Here is a 22,037-nt window from a genome sequence, read left to right on the forward strand (position 1 = left end):
GATGTTATTTAATATCTAAAGTATTTATACATAATGGTAGTTTTTTTTTTGCCATATATTGTATAGTGATTTTAATCCATCATTGCTTCTGGATGTGATTTTTATATTCTAGAAACTGGAGCAAGAGCTGCAGGCTTGGGAAAACATTGGCCAGGCTGCAGGACTTAATATTAGGTTGGTATTTTCTTTTTAATTAATTTAATGTATTTTTTATAAATGCATAGCTCAATAATTCTCTGGCTAGAAATATTGCTTTAAAAGTCTAATAGATATCTGATAATCAATATATGAAGCCAAATTTGAGGGTATTACTATTATTATTATTGTACATACACATAGCAAGCACTATTTGAAATCTAAAAACCTAATAGTTTTGGGGGATACGGTGGATTACAAAGCCATTAGAGGGTGCTCTGATCTCAAGAAACGTGTCTGTCCTCAGTGTCTGCACCTGAATTGGTCTGTTAACTTGTGTTAGGTCAGTCAGTCAGTGTTATTGCTTGTAAATTCTACATGCTCTGTGGTCCTGCAGTGTTTTCAAGGTCATCTTGTTATATATGCTGAAACAGCGGCTGACGTGGAATAGTTTCGGTGTGTTTGAATATGCATGTGTTCTGTTGATCGTGTGGGGTGTAAATGTGCTCTGTCAGTGATGTGGAAAGATATAAACATTGTCTGTTTAATGGCTTATGGGGATTTGGTGGGACACACACACACACACACACACACAGTGCTCTTGAAGTACCCCTCAAAATGACAAACAGCTAGGCTCTTATTATACAATCACTAACCTAAAACGTCAGACACCAGTGCGAGTGACTGATCTTATCTGTTTAAAACGCGTTACCAATATTTAATGATATTATGAGTATGAAAGTGAAAGTGAAAGTGACGTGACATTCAGCCAAGTATGGTGACCCATACTCAGAATTTGTGCTCTGCATTTAACCCATCCGAATGAAGAATAAAACTATACAGGTTTAATAAATTATAACAGAATTGTCTTTTTTTTTGGGAACTACGTTCAAAGAGAAGGTGGGAAATGGTCATGTACTAAAAAAGTTAAATTGAGGGCTGGCCCTCTATTATAAATACAAGTTTTTCTTAAACCCTCAGGAAGAGGCTTTATTAATAAGTATAAATTATCTGGCTAACCTCTTTACCACAACAAAAGTGTAGAATATTAATACAAAGTCGTAAAATAAATAAATAAAAATGGTGAACTGCATGGTTTGGTGTTGATATGCAGTTCTACAGTATTTCTTATGTTTGATTTATAGAGGAATGGAAACTCTGACTCAATGTAGGTTACTGAATGATAGCTTGGAATGACATCCTGACTTACTAGAATGCTCCCATCATGAAATCTTAAGCCAGACATACACAACAGCACTGAAGCTTGTCACCCTTTCATGTTTGAAGTCTGACTAGTTGGTAAAGGCCTTGGATTGCGGTAGACTTTTTTTTTTTTTTTTTTTGTATGTGCACTTGTGCACCGATATTTTTTCCCCCTTGATTTACGGAAAAAATAAATAGAAGCCTTGCCTTTTAGGTGATGTGCTTGTAATGATATTAAAGCTCCATAATCATCGGGAAAAAGGAGGCGGGAACCGGCGCACAATCAAATGAAACTTTAATAATCACAAAATAAACAAAACAGCGAATCAGCCCCTCATGGACGACTGATGCGCGAAAATAAAAAGCAAACACAACTAAAAACCCAGGCCTGGTCCTCTCTCGTCCTTCACGTCGTCGCTCCAGTTTTATTTCCTTCCATCTCCTACGTGGGACTCGAGACCAGCCGTGGGGCGCAGGTGTCGCTGATTTCCCAATCATTCCGCCGGCCTCACTCCTTGTTCCCACGTCTCTCGGCCCCACCCCACTCGCCACAGTGCTGTTTTGTTTTATGTTAAAATAATTCCTTCTATCCCAGCTTAATTTGCTTGGACAGCTTGTATTTAAGTCATTCATTGGTTCGTCTAAATGTCCAGACTAGCCATTTTTCATTTGAGTGAACTGGTCTTTTAAATGCACTGCTTGTCTGTCACATATAAACTCTGGAAACAGATGTTTGAAGTGTTGTCTAAGTGCTCTAATTTTCAACAGCAGAACTGTGATCATGTTCACATCGAATGGATTGGAAGAACTTTGAGCAAAACTACTTTCCAGTTTTTCTTTTTACTAGGGTTATCAGAGGAACCATCATTTCAAACAGAAATTGGATTAAATTACATTTAAACTGTTTAATACAAGTAAATGCAACACATCTAGTTAAAATACTCAGAATGATTTTCATTTTAATTAGTAAATGGAATTTGTTTTCATTTATATTCACTATATGCATTTTGCTAAGCTCTTTCAAAGGGATAGTTCACCAGAAAGTGAAAATTCATTGATCCTCTGTCTTTAGGGCACTTATGGGAAAATGAAAGCCATTGCTATGTAAGTGATGTTGCTTGATTTTATATCACCAGCAAAATCATTTCAAATGTATTGCGAATTATCCTGTTGTAATAATAGGATCTTTGTAATCATCGGGAAGAAGGAGACGGGAACCGGCGCACAATCAAAACACTTTAATAATTCAAAAATAAATACAAAACGGCGCACCAGCCCCTCACGGACGACTGGTACGCATAAATAAAAAGCAAACACATAAAATAATGTCCCAGGCCTGGTCCTCTCTCGTCCTTCATGGTCGTCGCTCCAGTTTTATATCCTTCCATCTCCTACGTGGGACTCGATACTGGCGGTGGGGCGCAGGTGCAGCTCATCTTCAATCACTACACCTGGCCTCACTCCTCGTTCCCACGCCTCTCGGCCCCGCCCCACTCGCCACACCTGTATTTATTAGTTTCGACGTGTGTTTGAAACTTTGAATGTGGTAAAGAATAATCCTTCCAATTTTACTATTCAGTAATTGCCCAAAAATGATTATAAACCTCAAACAGCACGTAATTGGTCAAGGATTTGCAGAGTTAATATTCTTCAAGTAAATGGGCAGAATTCCTCAGATCATCCATTTTTTTTCTCAGCAAAGATCTTATGCGTTTCCTGTCTTCGAAATGTGATATGGCATTGGGTGAGGTGTTTCAGTGCAGGATTCAACTGATTATGCTCACATTCGCATAACACTGTATGCAATCTTTCTCTTCTCGAAGCGTTTTCTTTGTTTTGAAAGGATAATGGCACGGCGAATAAGCCAGAGTGCCCGTCTTGCTTTGGTTGAGCAGAAATCAGATTTTGATTGATCACTGAACATTTCTCATTCTGCTCTCTCTGCTCCCCAGCCTATGAACCATCACATTTCTCCGGCAGTATAAATATGTCAGGCAGTAGTTTCATTCTGCTCTCTCATGTTTTACCTGGGTGAGCAATGTAACTCTCGTGGGGATTCTCCAAATAAAAGAAACTGGTGTCATATCTTCTCAATGTTTTGTCTCAGCAAAGAAAAGTGCAGCAGTTGGGACTTTTTTGTTTCGTAGACTCGTTTGTCTTTCTGTGAAGAAAATGAGAGAGAACTTCTTGAAAAATCAAGAGGAAAAGATGAATACATACTTAAATCATACTGTCTTGTAATTCCTTTCCTTTATGTTCACTCAGGAGTGCTATTCCTACTGTTTGAATGCTGAAACAATTCTTAAAATAATTAGTTTTCATCTCAAATACAGAACAAAGGTGTCAGCAGTAAGGTAGCACATTCATCACAAGAATTTATAGAATAATTGTCAAAATCAAGCAAATGCATTCAAAGCCTTACTGTCTGTGGGTGTGATTAAGTTCATGAGGCTTTTGTTTGATGTTGACAGCTCCGTTAATTATGCAAATCAAAGCCGGCAGATGTAATTAAACATGCCCTATGATCATTTGAAATAAGATCCAGTAGTTAGCCATGTAGGCTATATGTAAATATATTAGGCAGTATGAATACCTTTTGCTACTGATTTCTTGTGCTGAATACTTCCAGCAAGCATAATGTAGCATTTATAAAGCGAATTTGCAGAATTAAGTCAAAACTTGCTTTTATGAGAATGCTTGAAGGAATAATCATAGATATGTATCTGTGAATAACAACACCAAAACAATAGTCGTGTGTAGGGGTGTGTGACATATATTGTCTACGATAATATCATAATTGTTTAAATTATATGCGATTTGACATTATTGAGTTTATCACAAAAACACACCCAGAGACTGCACGCATGCACGCACCCTGTTACAAATGGCACACTTCATGTGCACATGGTCTTGCAAACTAACAATGGCGCTGAATATCCGTTAAGTCAACGAGACCGTAAGGTGTCCCATTATTCATATTAGCTTTCAGAAGGGTACTCGCGAGTGCCCCCTTTTGCACCCTTGATGCGCACTTTTGCCAAGCCTCCACTGAGGCGAGCTCCGTAGCAGACTTCTACCCGACAGTCAAAAGAGCATAACATCAAAAAAGTATGGACACCGAGGAAGACCGTGAGGGTTTAGTGTGCGATTTAGGACAGGGCCAAACTATTTAAGAATATAAATATCAGTATTATACATGAAAACATTCAAAAAATTGTTATTGCATTTGTATCTGCAGGTTAACTGTATTAACGTTCTGTTTTAAAGTCTATAAATGTATCTAAATGCCACTTCAGATGCAGTTTCTGTGCCTCTCCATTGCTAACACAGGGCTCCAAAGAAAAAAAAAGAAAAAGCCATTTGCTCCTATAAGAATTTTAACATTTTAACATTTTAGTCATACTGTCGTGTTTATGTCTCATCTTTTCTTGACTTTATCAGCATTTTGATCCATCTTGTAGATGACCTTGGAACTAAGGTTCACTTAAAGTGGGAACTAAATGTCTTTTCCAGGTTGAAATATACAGTCACAAAGAATTGTTCATTATCTGTACCAGTATCATGGACCATAAGTATCGCTTGGCCATGCATTGGGCTTCTCCTTAATGCACCCTAAAATGTTGTCATACACTCTTAAAAGAGTGAACTTTTTTGTCTAAATGTTTAAATAAAGAACCTTTAACATCTGAAGAACCTTTACATTTCACAAGGTTCTTTGTGGCGAAAGGTAGGTTCCTCAGATTATAAAAAGTATATGATGTAAAATTATACTTTGTTTATTAAAAAGTAACAAAGCACAAAGCTTTTTGCTTTTACTGGATGGCAAGTGCGCTTCAAATAATGAAGTTTATGCATTAACAGAACCCTGCATAGGCCTAAGATCTTTAGAAGGAGCCATATTATTAATTATTATAAACCAGAATTGTTAACGATATTGGCAATATCCACACAGCTGACAGGTTTACCTCTCTGAGAGAGAGACAGAATTGACGTGCTACATCTAAACGATATTCTTTGTTGTTGTTGTTTTCTGTCAAAATAACCTTAAATAAGTTCCTTTTGGATTTTTTAATCTTTCAAGAACTTCCGGGTTTTCTGGTAGTGGGGGGGACTGATGTGCAAACGGCAATCTCATTGGCTGGCGCTCATTATTATCCCTGTTTTGATTTCAGCAAATCAGTTCAAGCGAATGCACACAAGCTGATTAATATTCATAAATCCAGCAGCTTGTTAATCCTTAGTGCGTTTCATATTGTTCTTATTAGTAGAATTTGTATCATTATTTTTGTATCAGTATTTCTGTTAGTTTTTTTTTCCAATATTTTTGACAAACACTGAATGACCAAAAAAGCACCACCATCAGTCCTAAGATCAGTTAAAATGACTAATATGCATACATTAATATCAAGTTTTAATTCTAAATACTAAAGTTCTATCTTTAAATAATACTTGATTATCATATTATCCTGTTAACTGTCATTCACATTTTTGAACATAGGCTTGAAATTGCATGATCCAAACCTAAATGTTTATAATTCATGACTGAAAACATTTTGTAACATGACTTTGATGTTTCAAAGGATGAATTTTGAGATTTTAATTTTCAAGTGATATATCATTTCTGATGATTTCTAAAGTGTGAAAATGGCAACAAGAAAAAGGCAAAGAAGACTTTCAGAACTCCTGTAATGATGTAGGTTTTTGAGGTGCACTCTTGCCTTAAATTAAACTATTACATTTCCTACATAAATATTTTACCAATCTTTTATGTAAGAAATTATTTAGGAGTCTTAGACCTTTCCAACGATATATAGTTTGTCATGATAAGATTAGGATTTAATTGTAATATAGTGAAGTAAACGTAGGCGTCCCATATACGGGACGGGGTGACCGTTAACAGGTTAAAATGCTTGACTGACTAATGTTAAGAGTGTATTTTCCCTTATTTTGCGCTTAAAATGATACATTTTCTCAGTTTAAACATTTGATATGTCATATATGTTATATTCTGAATAAAATATTGAAATTTGAAACTTCTACATCATTGCATTCCGCCGTTTCTATTCACAATTTGTACAGTGTCCCAACTTTTTTGGAATCGGTTTGTAATTTAAGTAATTAAGAAATTTACTAGCCAATGCCGATTCAATTGCCTAGGTGTCCGTATAGGGTTGACACCTCAGATGTCTGTCTGTAAAAGTAATTTTATCTGGTCTTAACTCTGAGATTTCGACTTTCTTAACTGTGTCTAACAATTAAAATCATAACTAACATGATCCTTTGAACTGATATTTGATTCATTGTTTTAAAACCTTTTTACCCCATGCAAAATACTCTGCTTGAAGAAAAAAATCTCTCATTTAGAAAATGTGGGTTGCTCTATCTGCAAACCTTGTGAGAAATAAATTATGAAGTGCTCTTTTATTATTGTGGTATAGTTGTGAATGATCAGCATTTTCTGAAGGTCATGCACCTACTTTCACTGTCCATTTTCTGAAAATGAAAAAGAGGCTTTTTGGGCCCTTTTTGAGCCTTATTCATCTGGTGCTAGTAGATTTTTTTTTTTAATAACACCTCCTCTTTCTCTCTTTGTTGTAGGAAACCTGAGGATTTGTCCAGGGAGGTGATACAAATTCAGCAGCGAGAACTGAACCTGAAACAGCAGAACTACACACTGAATAGCAGGTAAATACATGCATGCACATGGACTAAAAGATATTGATCACTGACTTTGGGTCACACATTTTGACTCATGACTCATTTGGTCTAAGAAAGTTGTCTGGAGGTAAGTCTGAAACTTTTATACAATCGTTCCAATGTTATTTCTCTTATCACAAAGCTGATTGTAGGTATGAGCTGAAACAATTTCAGCTTAAATATTTGATATAGTCGAGCTTCACTGTCACTCCATGATTTGTAAGATTTGATGTCCTCTGTAACAATTGAGATGGACAGAGTCTTTATTGAACTTCACTTGTGAGTGACAGCTCTACTCCAGAGCTGATCTGTGATCTGTCACTCAAGATCTGATGGATTGGGACAACCTCCCCCACTCTCTCAAATGGCACTCTGTGAGTTCCTGTCTGTTTTTGTGCTTAGAAATGAAATGATTTGACAAAGACTCTAATATGGGTCTCTTTTCCTCCTGTTCAGTTCTTTCAGAGGCAGTAATAGGGTCTTTTAACAGTTTTGAGGCAAGCATTAGCCGATCTCTTTGATGCTCTTTCAGTCTATCTCTGGTCTCTGGCTCTCTCTAATTGTCAGACTGTAATTGGTCGATGGAACTTTGTGCGTGTCGGTGCTGCGCGGTTCGTCACTTGAGCAGTCAAGTCATACGAAACTGACAATATCAGATCTCACTAATGAGCTGAGTGTTGAGATTGATGCAAATTATGAACTATGATGTCGTCTAAAACAGTTTTGCAAAGTAACAAGTCTGCTGTCATTTCTTTAAGTTCTTTATAGAAGAAGTTGGGGGTGTCTTTTCTTTTTATTGCTTTTTACTTTTTAATGCGTTTCTATCAGATATAGACCTATTATTTGCAAAGATCCTCACCTCCGGCAAATGGAGGGTGTCTAGTGTGTGGAAAACAATACTTTTTGTGAATGTTTGGTTCTTGTTGTTAATTTCAGAGAGTACTTGTAGTAGGCTTGGATCAATGTCCTATAACATTCTGGTTTCAAAACAATAATTGCCCATGGTACCTCAGAAGTAATATCTAATCAAAACCATTGCCAACAAATACACTGTTTTTGTTTGACTAATGCAGTTAAACTAGGGATGTCAGTAGATTCAATAACTTTTTATTAATGTATGTGGATAATGCATGTAGCATATTATGTGAATTGGCAGTAATTAAATGTATTAATATACCGTAATACTGACAGCACAGCCAACACAATATCTAATAGCACACAACAAGTAACTGTCATAATCTGAAATAATGTGACGGATTATGATAAATATGAAATAATAGCTCCTTTCATATTAGGATTTAACTGTGAATGACAACAATGGTATCATATTTAGCATTTATTGAACATATTTAGCTCCTTATGCTAAAGTTCCAGAACTTTTAATGGCAGCTGCAGTGATGCAGTGACTTTACCAACTGGTTATTGGCTCTTTTATTTAGAAGGTGGGACTTGGTCGCCCTGGAGTAGGGCAGGGCAATACAACTTAAATGTTTATATTTTATACATTTTGATAATATTCATGATATTTAAATTTTTTTGTATTTACGCTTGAAAAATGTAAGTTGATCTGCCTCCCATTGAAAGATGACATGATTTAGATCAAAGTTATTTTTACAGAGTACATACAAATAGTTTACTTCAAAATTTTATGCAGTGGCCATGCTTGAGGCTTCCTGATCATCAACCCAGTCAGGTGCTGAGCAATATGAACAAACTTTTATCCCGAGACTATATAAAATTAAACAGCACTTGTCAGTTGGCATTTTGTGATCTAGATTCAATCTAACGTTAGATCATGAAATGCCAACTGACAAAGTGCTGTTTGACTATAATTTAATCAACCACGATCGCGCATGGAGATAATAAATAATTAATTTCCACAAAGCGGTATATGTATATGTGTATTAGCGAAATAATTGTTATGTAGTAAATGATAATATAATCTAGTGTGTTTAAACAAGATAATCTTGTCAAAAGTTTCATTCAGTGGCATTGCTTGAGGCTTCCTGATCATCAACCCAGGTGCTGAGCAATATGAACGAACTTTTTTTCCCGAGACTATATAAAGTTAAACAGCACTTGTCAGTTGGCATTTTATGATCTAAATTTAATCTAATGTTTAATCATGAAATGCCAACTGACAAAGTGCTGTTTGACTATAACTTAATCAACCACGATCGCGCATGGAGATAATAAATAATTAATTTCCACAAAGCGGTAGGCTATATTTATATGTGTATTAGCGAAATAATTGTTATGTAGTAAATGAAAATATAATCTAGGGTGTTTAAACAAGATAATCTTGTCAAAAGTTTCATTCAGTGGCCGTGCTTAAGCCTCCAGATCATCCGTCAGTTGCTAAGCAATATGAACGAACTTTCTCTTCTAGACTAATGGTGAGCAAATACAACAGATGGAGAATTAAATTCAACGCTTTTCAGAATCAGAATCAGAATCAGAATGAGCTTTATTGCCAGGTATGTTTACACATAGCCTACGAGGAATTTGTTTTCGTGACAGAAGCTCCGCAGTACAACAGAATGACAGCGACAGAACATAAAACACATAATAAAAGAATAAAAAAAAAAACATTTTTTTATTTCCAACATGCACTCATTCATGTCTGTTTTATTTAATTAATGTAAAGATACGTCTTTATTGGAGCAGGACATGACGAACACTACGTAACTCAATGAGTTCGTCTCAATTGTTTAGAAACAAGCTGCATAAATTAACTATATCAGGAATTTATGTCTCAGATCTCATTTGTGCATGTCTGTTATGTTAAATAAAGTTGATTAATTAAAGCAAACCAAGTAGAACATATACTTTACCTGTGCACTGAGTTGTTGTTGACTGATCTCCTCAGACGCCCGGGCTGCAATGGCGGAAATCTCAAAACGGCCACAAGATGGCGCCGTAAATCGGCGAATCCGATATTACAAAACCGATACCCGATTATGGAAAAATGCTTAAATATCGGGAAAAATATCGGTAAACAGATACATCGGTCGATCACTAGTTGCTATATTCAATGTATTGCTCAGCCCTACCTTCAGCTTCCATATAGTGTGTTACAGTTTACTTGGTTCACAGCAAGTGCACCATCTTCGTTAGGGATGTAAATTTTCTATAATTTCCATGATCGATCGTCATTTAAATGAACAATCAATTAATCGTTAACCTAAATGCTGCAAAATGCGTCTATTGCAGCAGCGCAGTCACTATGACAGGATGTAGCCCGTGTAAGGGAAACAGGTCAATTTAGCTCAAAGGGAATCATTTAAGATTTTAAAGGGAATTTGAACAGAATCACTGTTTCACGGCTGTTCACGGAGACGCGCCTGCGGTTCAGTGAACGAGCCGTTTAACATCAAATCTGCGCTGGATACTAATATCCAAACTATAGTGAAAACACTATCAATTAGCACAGTAACAAGATCGGCAGTTTAAGACATTAACTTGTAAGCACAAAACACAAGATACTTCTCTTTTCAATATGAATAAGGCTTTATTAGATAAATCTAAGACATATAAACTAATCTAACACATAAACGCACGCACACACACATTCACACAAGTTGCAGGAAGGTCGAAAGTTAGGGAAAGATGAGTTTAAGAGAATGGAAATATGGAATCCCAAGTTAACAGCAATACGTTAAATTGCATAAACATGAACAACCATCAATCACGTAATTAGCGCTCGCATTGAGTTCCTCAATGAGGTTAAAATTATATTAGATACACCAGTAAAGGTCACAGTCTGGAGGTAAAGTTACTTGTGTAAGGGAAACAGGTCAATTTAGCTCAAAGGGAATCATTTAAGATTTTAAAGGGAATTTGAACAGAATCACTGTTTCACGGCTGTTCACGGAGACGCGCCTGCGATTCAGTGAACGAGCCGTTTAACATCAAATCTGCGCTGGATACTAATATCCAAACTATAGTGAAAACACTATCAATTAGCACAGTAACAAGATCGGCAGTTTAAGACATTAACTTGTAAGCACAAAACACAAGATACTTCTCTTTTCAATATGAATAAGGCTTTATTAGATAAATCTAAGACATATAAACTAATCTAACACATAAACGCACGCACACACACATTCACACAAGTTGTAGGAAGGTCGAAAGTTAAGGAAAGATGAGTTTAAGAGAATGGAAATATGGAATCCCAAGTTTACAGCAATACGTTAAATTGCATAGACATGAACAACCATCAATCACGTAATTAGCCCTTGCATTGAGTTCCTCAATGTGACTAAAATTATATTAGATACACCAGCACAACAAATATCTGGGGATACGTTGCCTTAGTTTCCTGTGAAAGGGACTCCCGTTGAAAGGGGTATCCCGGTGTCGCTGATTGGCTGGAAGTTCAGTAGTGAAGTGACGTCTTGGGAAGCCCGTGGTTGTTGGGCGTTGGCTGAAAGAGCAGAGTCGTGTGCGCTGGTTGAAGTTGAACGGGCATCCGAGGTCAGGCGTCGGAGACTCGACGTTACAAAACTTAACTCAGAACACGAAACTCTCAAACGGAAAAGAAAAGAAATAAAGTTTGACGAGACTAGGTTGTGTTCCTTCTCATTGTGGCATAGTAGCAGCAGGCAGGCACGCTGGAACCGCGCTCAAAGAACAATGATGACTAACCGCATGGCTAGATGCTACAAGCTAAAGCTAGGTAGCAAATCTACAAGCTAAGAGCAGGCATGACTGATAGCACGAGCAAGGCTGGAACTAAAAGCAGACTAAAAGCCCACATGACTGATAGCACAAGCAATGCTAGACTAAAAGCAGACTAAAAGCCGACATGGCTAATAGCAGCAGCTAGCGACTAAAAGCAAGGCATGACTGATAGCACAAGCAATGCTAGATCTAAAAGCAGACTAAAAGCAAAATTTCATGGGGTCCAACCTATTTAAACTTCCTTGTGGGCCACCCCTCAAATGTTGCCTTGACCAATCAGATATGGTCTTGGGTCTGGGGTCATAAATCATTTGTTTATCTTACCAAGCATGTGGTTCTTGCCTCACAGGATCTAATTTTGGACATGATTCCTATAACACAATTATGATATATTTTACAAATAAATGATTGTCAGGACAATATCAAGCAAGAAAATTCGATTATGTCAATACTAGACATGACTATGTATCCTATAGTTATCAAAAGACATACACAATAAGTGATTATACATGATAGTCAAATGTGTGGGTTACACATAAATGAATATGGAGTTAAGCAATGGAACGATTCATTTATAAGTCTTTTTGAGTTCATTCTGGTCCATATATAATGTATAAAAAGCAGTTTCTTTGCCATTCTCTGGCAAAGGGACTTTTCTGTGAAGACAAAGGTTTAAAGCCCTTCCCCCTTAGGAATTTCAGTCTGGCTCTGCTGGATGGGGGAAGTCAATGCAAGTATTTAACTTGATCTCCTGGGTTTACATGTGATGTCCAGCGTTGCATCTCAATCACGAACAATAAATTTGACAATCTCTTCTTCGAATTAAAATTGTCAATAATTGTTCTATTGGTGTTAATGTTGAAAGCTGTTGTGTGAACAAGTTGGTTGGTTGGTTATCTTGCTTGGTTCCTGTGGCACTAGAACTGATTTATGACTTCCTGAGGAGTTCGGCTCTCGTTTCAATGCACACAGCTCTGATAGACTCTTTGATTTGTCTGATTCGACTCATTTCTGCTACATATATCCCCCTTTCGATCGGCGAGGTGTTTAGGTGAAGACATCGTCGATCGCTGGAGAAACAAAGGCAGAAGAAGCAGACAAACACAGCAAACAGCAAGACAACACCTCCATGACAGTTACTGTACTGGTGCAGGCATCAGGCTATTTAGGTACACGTGGTTAAGTTCAATTAGTCAATGTAGTTTAGCACATTGAGGATAGTTTAGATCGTCTTGGAAATTGTTTTTATTTTGATTCATCAATCAAATTTGTGGTTAACTTTGTTTGGTTCTTCTAGGTTGTCTTACTTTACATGTTTACCATTAGTTTTCTAGTAATTTCATTTTCAATTCAATGAATTGACCTATCATGCATGGAGCTCTCTGGCTTCCATTCAGTTTAGAGTGGCTGGCGGATATTAGGTGTTGCGAGTCAATCCTAATATCAGACCTTCGACCCTCGCAGGGTGTCTAGGCGTTTCACCTACTCAGGAAAGAGGGGAAGGAGAAGGATAGGTAAAAGAAGAACAAAACAAAACAAGGCTGCTGTGGGTTTTCCTAGCATGTGTTACAACTACTATTGAGCTAGGATGTCAGGTGCAGCTAGTGTGTCGTGAACCTTAACTTAGTGTCAGGTGTTCTACCTATTGTGAGGATGGCTGCACGTTTCTTCATGGTGGGTATGTGTAACTTTGTTACGCTAAAAGTTGGATATTCTACCTGTGGGAAGAATATGTTTGTTGACTGTGTTATCAGTAGATGTGTTTACCTCTGGGTGTAGGTAATGTTGTGTGTTACTGGTGTAGTGCATGTGTGGTCAGATCGGTTCAAATCTGTGTTGTCTCCCCCTTTTTCTAGCATGTCACTGCACTGAAGACTGGCTCTCAGCATCCTTGGCTTGGATGAGGGCGTGTCCATGGTCTAATGAGGGTCAGTCCAGCAAGGCAGGAAGTTCTTTAGCACGCAGTCGGAGGCAGTTTGGCATGGCTGTGTGAAGCTGAGTTGCAAAACTTTGTCTCCTATGTTGCATTCTTCTTGTGATGCCTTCTGGCTGTAGCAGACTTTCTGACCTTCTGTGCTCTGGTGGTTGCTGTTGCACAGACAGGGAATTTGGTACTTGGAGTTGGAGTTAATTTGACAGTTTGTTAGTGACTGAGGTGATGTCCTTTAGTACCTCAGATTTTTCATCAACAGTTGGCCGTGAAAGACTTGTTCGTTCTGGGTCGTTGTTGAACAGGTGCTTGTCATCTCTGATGTGGTGCACCAGGTGATCACCGGCCTTCCGTTCTGTCGCTGGTCACAGCGAGCACGACTCAACTTTGTGGTCATATGCATGTAAATTGTCTTGAAGGAACTCTCTTAGTTGTTCCATGACTTGTTCCGTGTCTTCTAATGGTAAGCGGTTATGTTCTTGTGCATACTCAGCACTGTGCATGTCTGAGTGGTGCTGAGGTGGGGTTTTTTGTCGCTTACCCACACGAGTTGCTCTTGGAGGAGTCAGGTGATTACCTTTGGATATCTGGTTAGGTTTCCAGATGTTATCCTTTTGGTTTCTTGAGAAGCGTGGCTGGTCCCATGGATTTTTCCAGCAGTTGGTCTGAAAGCGGTCGTGGATATGGGCGTCACGTTCTCTGTGCTCTTGATGAAAGACTCTGGTGTTATGATGCCACTGGGTGTCGTCCAGTGCAAGGCTTGAGTCTTTGTTGACAGAGTTCAAGAGTGTGGATGTTTTGTTACCTTTCTTTGAGGCCACCTTCTGCTTGTTATAGGCCTTCTGTGTTAGGTCACGCAACTGTTGGATGGTCATGGAGTTCGGACAGGCCATGACACCTAGATGGTGACTGACTCCAGGGTGCAGATTTCTTAGGAAGAGGCTTTTGAAGTTCACATCCTCTTCAAGGTCAGGGCTGTTGTGTGCACCAAAGTAGGCTTGTCGGAGTCGGTTGTAATAAGCTTGTGGAGTCTCTTGACGACCTTGTTTGGTTTCCAAGGCAGTTAACAGTCCATGTTCAGACTCTGGGTCTGTAAACTCTTTAATCAGGACCTCACGAAGTCGCTGGTAGTTTGACTGGGCTGTCGATCTAGAAAGTTTCGTACCTTGGGACTGGACGTGGCTCTAAGGAGGTATAACCAGTCTCTGTCCGTCACATGAGGTCTCACTTCCAGGTGAAATTCGATATCTCGCAGGTAAGCTTGGATGTCGGGGCTCTCTGTGGAGTCCGGGTTGAACCTGCTTATGTTTTCAGACAGCTTGTTGAGGTCTTTGATTGTCATCCCATGTGCAGCTTCAAGGCCTTGGACGGGAGGTTTTCTTTCGTTGGCAGGAAAGGGTTGTGTGGCGAAGGCAGGTGAGGTTTTGGCTTGTGGCCCTTCGCTCCTTTCATCATATGCCAGTTCTTGGACGTGGGACTCTGCTCTGCTCAGCAGTGATGAGGCTAAGAGGGGTTTCTCTTTCCTTGGCTCTTGTTTGTGCTTGTAAGCATTTTGGAGTTCTTTTCTGACCATGTAGAGCTCATCGTTGGTATCGTCTAGTTGTTGGGTCAGATTGTCCATTTCAGTTCTGTACCTTTCAAGGTGGTCTTTCAAAGCACTATTTTCAGAATTCTTGTTTCTGATGTCTATCTTGGCTTTCTCTAATAGCTGTTCGGCATACTGGAGTCTGTTTACCAGGTCTTTCTGAGCAGCCGTTGCATGTTGCTGGTCGAGCTGAGCTGCTGCCAGGGCTGCTTGGAGCTTCATAACTTGTTCTGTTGTATCCTGCTCCCTCTCGCTGGGTGCTTTGAGTTGATCTTGAACTTTCACTTCCAGCTTGTCTATGCGATGTTGAGCACGTGTCAGCTCCTCTTGAAGGTGGGTGATGTGCTTGTCGCTCAGTTTCAGCTGGGTTGTGAAGGCATAGCTTAGTGAGCTCGTGATCTTGACTAGCTCCTCGTGGTTGTTGTTCTGGCTTGAATCTTGTGTCAGGAATCTTCTCAGGATTAGGATTATTATTAAAAATAATAAGAGTTCAAATGTCTTTGGAGTGAGGCTGTCTGTTATGCCTCTCAGCCAAATGTTCACATCTTCCCCATGGGAAATGGGGTCTGCAGTCTGCGGCATGTTGGCACGCTGGGGAGAAGAGAGACTGACACAGATCTGTGTGGAGTAAAAGCCTATGTGTGGTGGGACAACTAAGTGTTGTATCAGTGATTGTGAACCACTAGTGAAATGTGGTGATGACTGTGTTGGTCTCAGGGTGTATAAGTAGACTAGAGATGCGAAGACTTTGTCACTCTAATGAGGAAGAGGAAAAGAGAGACAGAGGTGAAAAACAAATTCAAATGACAAGCAAAATTTCTGTTTTTCAAATGAGGAAAATTATTTTTTCCAATTAAATGTTATCAAAAACGTAAACAATATTATTATATTTCTTGCTTTGGACAAAAGAATACAATAATAATTCTGATATCTCTTTTCTTAGTCTGACAGGATTGACACCGTACACCTTTCAGTTGGACCGCTCACCAGGGAGGCTGCGAAGGCGACAGTTGTTCAACACGTATCTCTATTAAATTGATCTCAACGTTGGATGAGATGCTAAAACTTGGATTGCGTTTCCAAATGTAGGGAAGGTTAGGAAGAACAAATGAGAGGATGATTACAATCAAATTCCTAAGAATGATTCGTCGTCTTTGGCACGATTGTGTATTTACTTCACTTAGAATTGATTGATGGTTCTTACATGTCCTACAAATGTAAAAAGAGAAGAGGAAAGTAAAGGAGAGAGAGGACGGAGATGGTGAGTCTCAGTAGCGGTTATCTCAACTACAAGGAGAGCGTTGTGTTAGTTGCTGCACAACTAATCAAACAAAATAAACTTTAAGTGAAAGAGAGTTGTCTTTCTAATTTATTTGAACTCGTAGTGAGGGATAACAATGTCTCCTTTTAGGGCTCAGGTTTGTCGTTCCCAGGCTAGGATACACAAAAGAAATGGTAAGAAATAGGAAAATTAAAAAATTAATAAATGGGCAAAATATGCCAACATGAAATTAAAAAGAGGAAATCAATACGTAAAACAATAGTGGTTAAGTGTATAACCAAAACAGGAAGAGGGGTAAAACGCATTCAAATAAGTAAAGGTCTGAATAGCATATATTCAGATGGGTAATAAATAAATTAGGAAGAATAAGTTTACTTAACTTCCAAAGTTCAAGGCTTATTCATTCCTAAAATAATTAGACCCAAAAGAGAATACTAGAAATAAAAGATCATATGAAATGATCTGAGAAGGAAATCTTAAATGATTCAAAATAAATTTAATGTTTCAATTAAATTTCAATTTGACAATAAATAATTGTGAGTCAGTATTTCCCTTTCTAGTAAAATGAAAATAAGTGGTCTAGTGAGAAAAGAGAGCGATAAAAAGAAAGGGACTAACAAGTGTTAGTTAAGATGTTTAAAATGGTTAAATCACGTCAGCGTTGCCCAAACACACATTATTCTACCACTGGATGGTAATGCTAACGGTTAACCTTTGAGGCTAGTGGCTTTAGTATAGACTTCAATGTAAATGCAATGGTTTCGTTAGCTTAGCGACACCGCAGAGTTTGTGCGCTGCGCGTGCACAGTTCAGAGTTGCTCCGGAAGTACGTAAGGCTTCCGGGTCACGGTCGTCACTATGGCAACCAAAACACATTCTAGTGGATTAGCACATGAATCGTTGCATTGTTGCAAATACAGTTAAGCATGTTACATGAAATGTCGACTCATTTCAACACTGTACAAATAACAACACCGCCTTTCAGTTGGTTTTGCGATGTGGCACTTAAACTCTCAGTTTGTATAGAGTTAAATTTATCTTAATTCAAATAGCAGCTTCCTGCTGTAGTTATTATATCAATCTCAGCAATTTGATTCTCCGTGCCAGTTTTTCTGGACACAAACAAAAAAGTTTTCCTTCGCTGTTGGTACACAGTTAAAATTTACTTGATCAAGCTTTTAAAACACTCCCATTCAAATTACTATCGGACACACGCCGTGTTACGCGAGATTGCATTCACTTTGTGAACGGATACAAATGGACAAACATTGTTCTCTAATGTTTAACGTTAACTTAGGGGAGTCGAATATCAAATTTGATTCGGCAGTGGAACACGCACTGGCAATTAAACTATATGAAATATGAATACGGGGGCTTTGATAAATAGATTGAGGAACACGCTCAAAACTATTCTTTATTCACCGATTTATATCCCTTTTGAAACACTAACAGTTTAGCTCCGTTCAGCAAACAGTGACTGAGATAGCGTTTGAGACACTGGAACACGCAGTGAAATCAAATCAGCTATAAAACAAGGCATTACACAAATGAGGAACACGCTCAATTTCTACCTTATTGTACGATCTCAGATGTTTACTTTTAAGTTCACTAACTGCTGTTAACATTGAAGAGACGGACATGAGTTAGTCTCCTCTAGCTCCTTTCATTCAAGCGGGCGGGCGCGCGCTGCTTACGTCACGCGTCACACAAACACATACTCAGGTCTCGCATGCTTCTCATCTTTCATTCCTTTAGCAAAATCAAAGATTAAATAACTTGGTTTATGCTCACAATTTAGATTAAACTGCCCGCATTCTCCACCATTATAATGTAAGGGAAACAGGTCAATTTAGCTCAAAGGGAATCATTTAAGATTTTAAAGGGAATTTGAACAGAATCACTGTTTCACGGCTGTTCACGGAGACGCGCCTGCGATTCAGTGAACGAGCCGTTTAACATCAAATCTGCGCTGGATACTAATATCCAAACTATAGTGAAAACACTATCAATTAGCACAGTAACAAGATCGGCAGTTTAAGACATTAACTTGTAAGCACAAAACACAAGATACTTCTCTTTTCAATATGAATAAGGCTTTATTAGATAAATCTAAGACATATAAACTAATCTAACACATAAACGCACGCACACACACATTCACACAAGTTGTAGGAAGGTCGAAAGTTAAGGAAAGATGAGTTTAAGAGAATGGAAATATGGAATCCCAAGTTTACAGCAATACGTTAAATTGCATAGACATGAACAACCATCAATCACGTAATTAGCCCTTGCATTGAGTTCCTCAATGTGACTAAAATTATATTAGATACACCAGCACAACAAATATCTGGGGATACGTTGCCTTAGTTTCCTGTGAAAGGGACTCCCGTTGAAAGGGGTATCCCGGTGTCGCTGATTGGCTGGAAGTTCAGTAGTGAAGTGACGTCTTGGGAAGCCCGTGGTTGTTGGGCGTTGGCTGAAAGTGCAGAGTCGTGTGCGCTGGTTGAAGTTGAACGGGCATCCGAGGTCAGGCGTCGGAGACTCGACGTTACAAAACTTAACTCAGAACACGAAACTCTCAAACGGAAAAGAAAAGAAATAAAGTTTGACGAGACTAGGTTGTGTTCCTTCTCATTGTGGCATAGTAGCAGCAGGCAGGCATGCTGGAACCGTGCTCAAAGAACAATGATGACTAACCGCATGGCTAGATGCTACAAGCTAAAGCTAGGTAGCAAAGCTACAAGCTAAGAGCAGGCATGACTGATAGCACGAGCAAGGCTGGAACTAAAAGCAGACTAAAAGCCCACATGACTGATAGCACAAGCAATGCTAGACTAAAAGCAGACTAAAAGCCGACATGGCTAATAGCAGCAGCTAGCGACTAAAAGCAAGGCATGACTGATAGCACAAGCAATGCTAGATCTAAAAGCAGACTAAAAGCTAAATTTCATGGGGTCCAACCTATTTAAACTTCCTTGTGGGCCACCCCTCAAATGTTGCCTTGACCAATCAGATATGGTCTTGGGTCTGGGGTCATAAATCATTTGTTTATCTTACCAAGCATGTGGTTCTTGCCTCACAGGATCTAATTTTGGACATGATTCCTATAACACAATTATGATATATTTTACAAATAAATGATTGTCAGGACAATATCAAGCAAGAAAATTCGATTATGTCAATACTAGACATGACTATGTATCCTATAGTTATCAAAAGACATACACAATAAGTGATTATACATGATAGTCAAATGTGTGGGTTACACATAAATGAATATGGAGTTAAGCAATGGAACGATTCATTTATAAGTCTTTTTGAGTTCATTCTGGTCCATATATAATGTATAAAAAGCAGTTTCTTTGCCATTCTCTGGCAAAGGGACTTTTCTGTGAAGACAAAGGTTTAAAGCCCTTCCCCCTTAGGAATTTCAGTCTGGCTCTGCTGGATGGGGGAAGTCAATGCAAGTATTTAACTTGATCTCCTGGGTTTACATGTGATGTCCAGCGTTGCATCTCAATCACGAACAATAAATTTGACAATCTCTTCTTCGAATTAAAATTGTCAATAATTGTTCTATTGGTGTTAATGTTGAAAGCTGTTGTGTGAACAAGTTGGTTGGTTGGTTATCTTGCTTGGTTCCTGTGGCACTAGAACTGATTTATGACTTCCTGAGGAGTTCGGCTCTCGTTTCAATGCACACAGCTCTGATAGACTCTTTGATTTGTCTGATTCGACTCATTTCTGCTACACTTGCATCTCCTGTGAAGAAGGAGCCTCGGTGAAAGGGCTATCCCGAGGTCGTTGATTAGCTGGAAGTTCAGTCTCTGAAGTGACGTCTTGGGAAGCCCGTGGTTGTTGGGCGTTGGCTGAAAGTGCAGTCGTGTTCGCTGGTTGAAGTTGAATGGACGTTACAAAACTTAACTCAGAACACGAAACTCTCAAACGGAAAAGAAAAGAAATAAAGTTTGACGAGACTAGGTTGTGTTCCTTCTCATCGTGGCATAGTAGCAGCAGGCAGGCACGCTGGAGCCGCGCTCAAAGAACAATGATGACTAACCGCATGGCTAGATGCTACAAGCTAAAGCTATGTAGCAATGCTACAAGCTAAAAGCTAAGAGCAGGCATGACTAATAGCATGACTGATAGCACGAGCAAGGCTGGAACTAAAAGCAGACTGAAGGAAAATTACATCGTGTCCAAAGTATTTAAACTTCCTTGTTGGCCACCCCTCAAATGTTGCCTTGACCAATCAGATATGGTCTTGGGTCTGGGGCCTCTGTTCACACAGTGCATAGTGTGCTAGTTCTGCTCTTAACAGCTTTATTTGAATGATCTTATTTGCTATCATTAAATTTAATTACATGTACATTGATCTTAGTGTTCAATCTATATCTATGTGTATAAATACCCATACTGCTAGTTTTCTTTACAACCTTTTACAGAGACGGCTGTACCATTAGCAAATGAGCAAATTGTGATATCATGTATCGCCCATAATCATCATGTAAAAAATACAAGGTTGTTTGGTTTACATGTTGGATGCGTGTGTGGTGGTGAATCTTTTCCTAAATAGGCTATGATACTCATCAGACGATAATCAATATGGAGGATGTACCCACGGCTGTTTATTTTTGTGATCATTTCAAGACCTTTAAATAGAAGTGCAGCGGCTGTGAATTATTTCTTTAATGGAATAATGTGATGGACTGTAAAATCGTCCTCTTTGTATTATAATACAAAACAAAGTGCTTATAGGTGCCTTACATACATGTGTTTGTCTGTGTTAGCATGCATTCATGTGGTCCACTTGGTTGAATCACTCCATTTAAGCTACTCCTTCTGTGTTGAGAAACTGGGCCAACGAAATCAATTACCCTATTCACTAACGAATAGAGGCAATTTGCATAATAAGCCTCAGTATGTGTTGAGGACATATGGATAGGAGACAAGTATGGTTTTGTGATTAGATTGTGCATTATTGTCTTATTGACCCTCCACAGCAGGGCTTGATGATTTTCATTATAACTCAAATTGGGCTGGATAGTTAGCATCTGGAAGAGATGAGGAGTTAATCAATTTAGCTACGAGGACACACACACACACTCACACACACACACGTGCTGACTCTCTCGCAAATGCCAGCCCACACAAACTCACCCGCCCTCCTCCTACAAACAAATTTCCCTAGTCACCTTCCTCAAGAAATCACAATTACATCCATCCGTACAGTCTTAGCACTTTCCCTCCTTTAATCCAGCAGATACAAAGACTCCCACACACTTTTCCAGCACGTTTGATGGAATTGAACTCTTGCTGTGGGTAATTTCTCTCGCTCTGAAAGGTCAAGTGGAAAAATGCTCTCCCAGTCAAAGTCTATCTGGATCAAACAATCTTCCTTTATCTCCAAAGACACATGCACACACAAACAAACAGCTTCTTCTAATATGAATACGTGCAACCATTTTGCTCACTGTTTTGATGGACATTGTGTCTTAACATGACACCCCACAAGAACT

At 38.8% G+C, this 22,037-nt stretch overlaps 1 protein-coding gene across 5 annotated transcripts in view; it reads left to right on the top strand.

Annotated features, from left to right (window-relative positions):
* mad1l1 (mitotic arrest deficient 1 like 1) overlaps positions 1-22,037 on the top strand; it is a 71,411-nt gene that overhangs the window by 5,138 nt on the left and 44,236 nt on the right. For all 5 annotated transcript variants that reach the window (XM_052585522.1, XM_052585523.1, XM_052585521.1 and 2 more), the window contains 2 exons: positions 113-174; positions 6,937-7,023. In XM_052585522.1, coding sequence (XP_052441482.1) covers positions 113-174; positions 6,937-7,023 — 149 coding nt within the window. The remainder of the gene's footprint in view (positions 1-112; positions 175-6,936; positions 7,024-22,037) is intronic.

The sequence above is a fragment of the Carassius gibelio genome, chromosome A1, assembly GCF_023724105.1.
Source record: "Carassius gibelio isolate Cgi1373 ecotype wild population from Czech Republic chromosome A1, carGib1.2-hapl.c, whole genome shotgun sequence".
NCBI lineage: Eukaryota > Metazoa > Chordata > Actinopteri > Cypriniformes > Cyprinidae > Carassius > Carassius gibelio.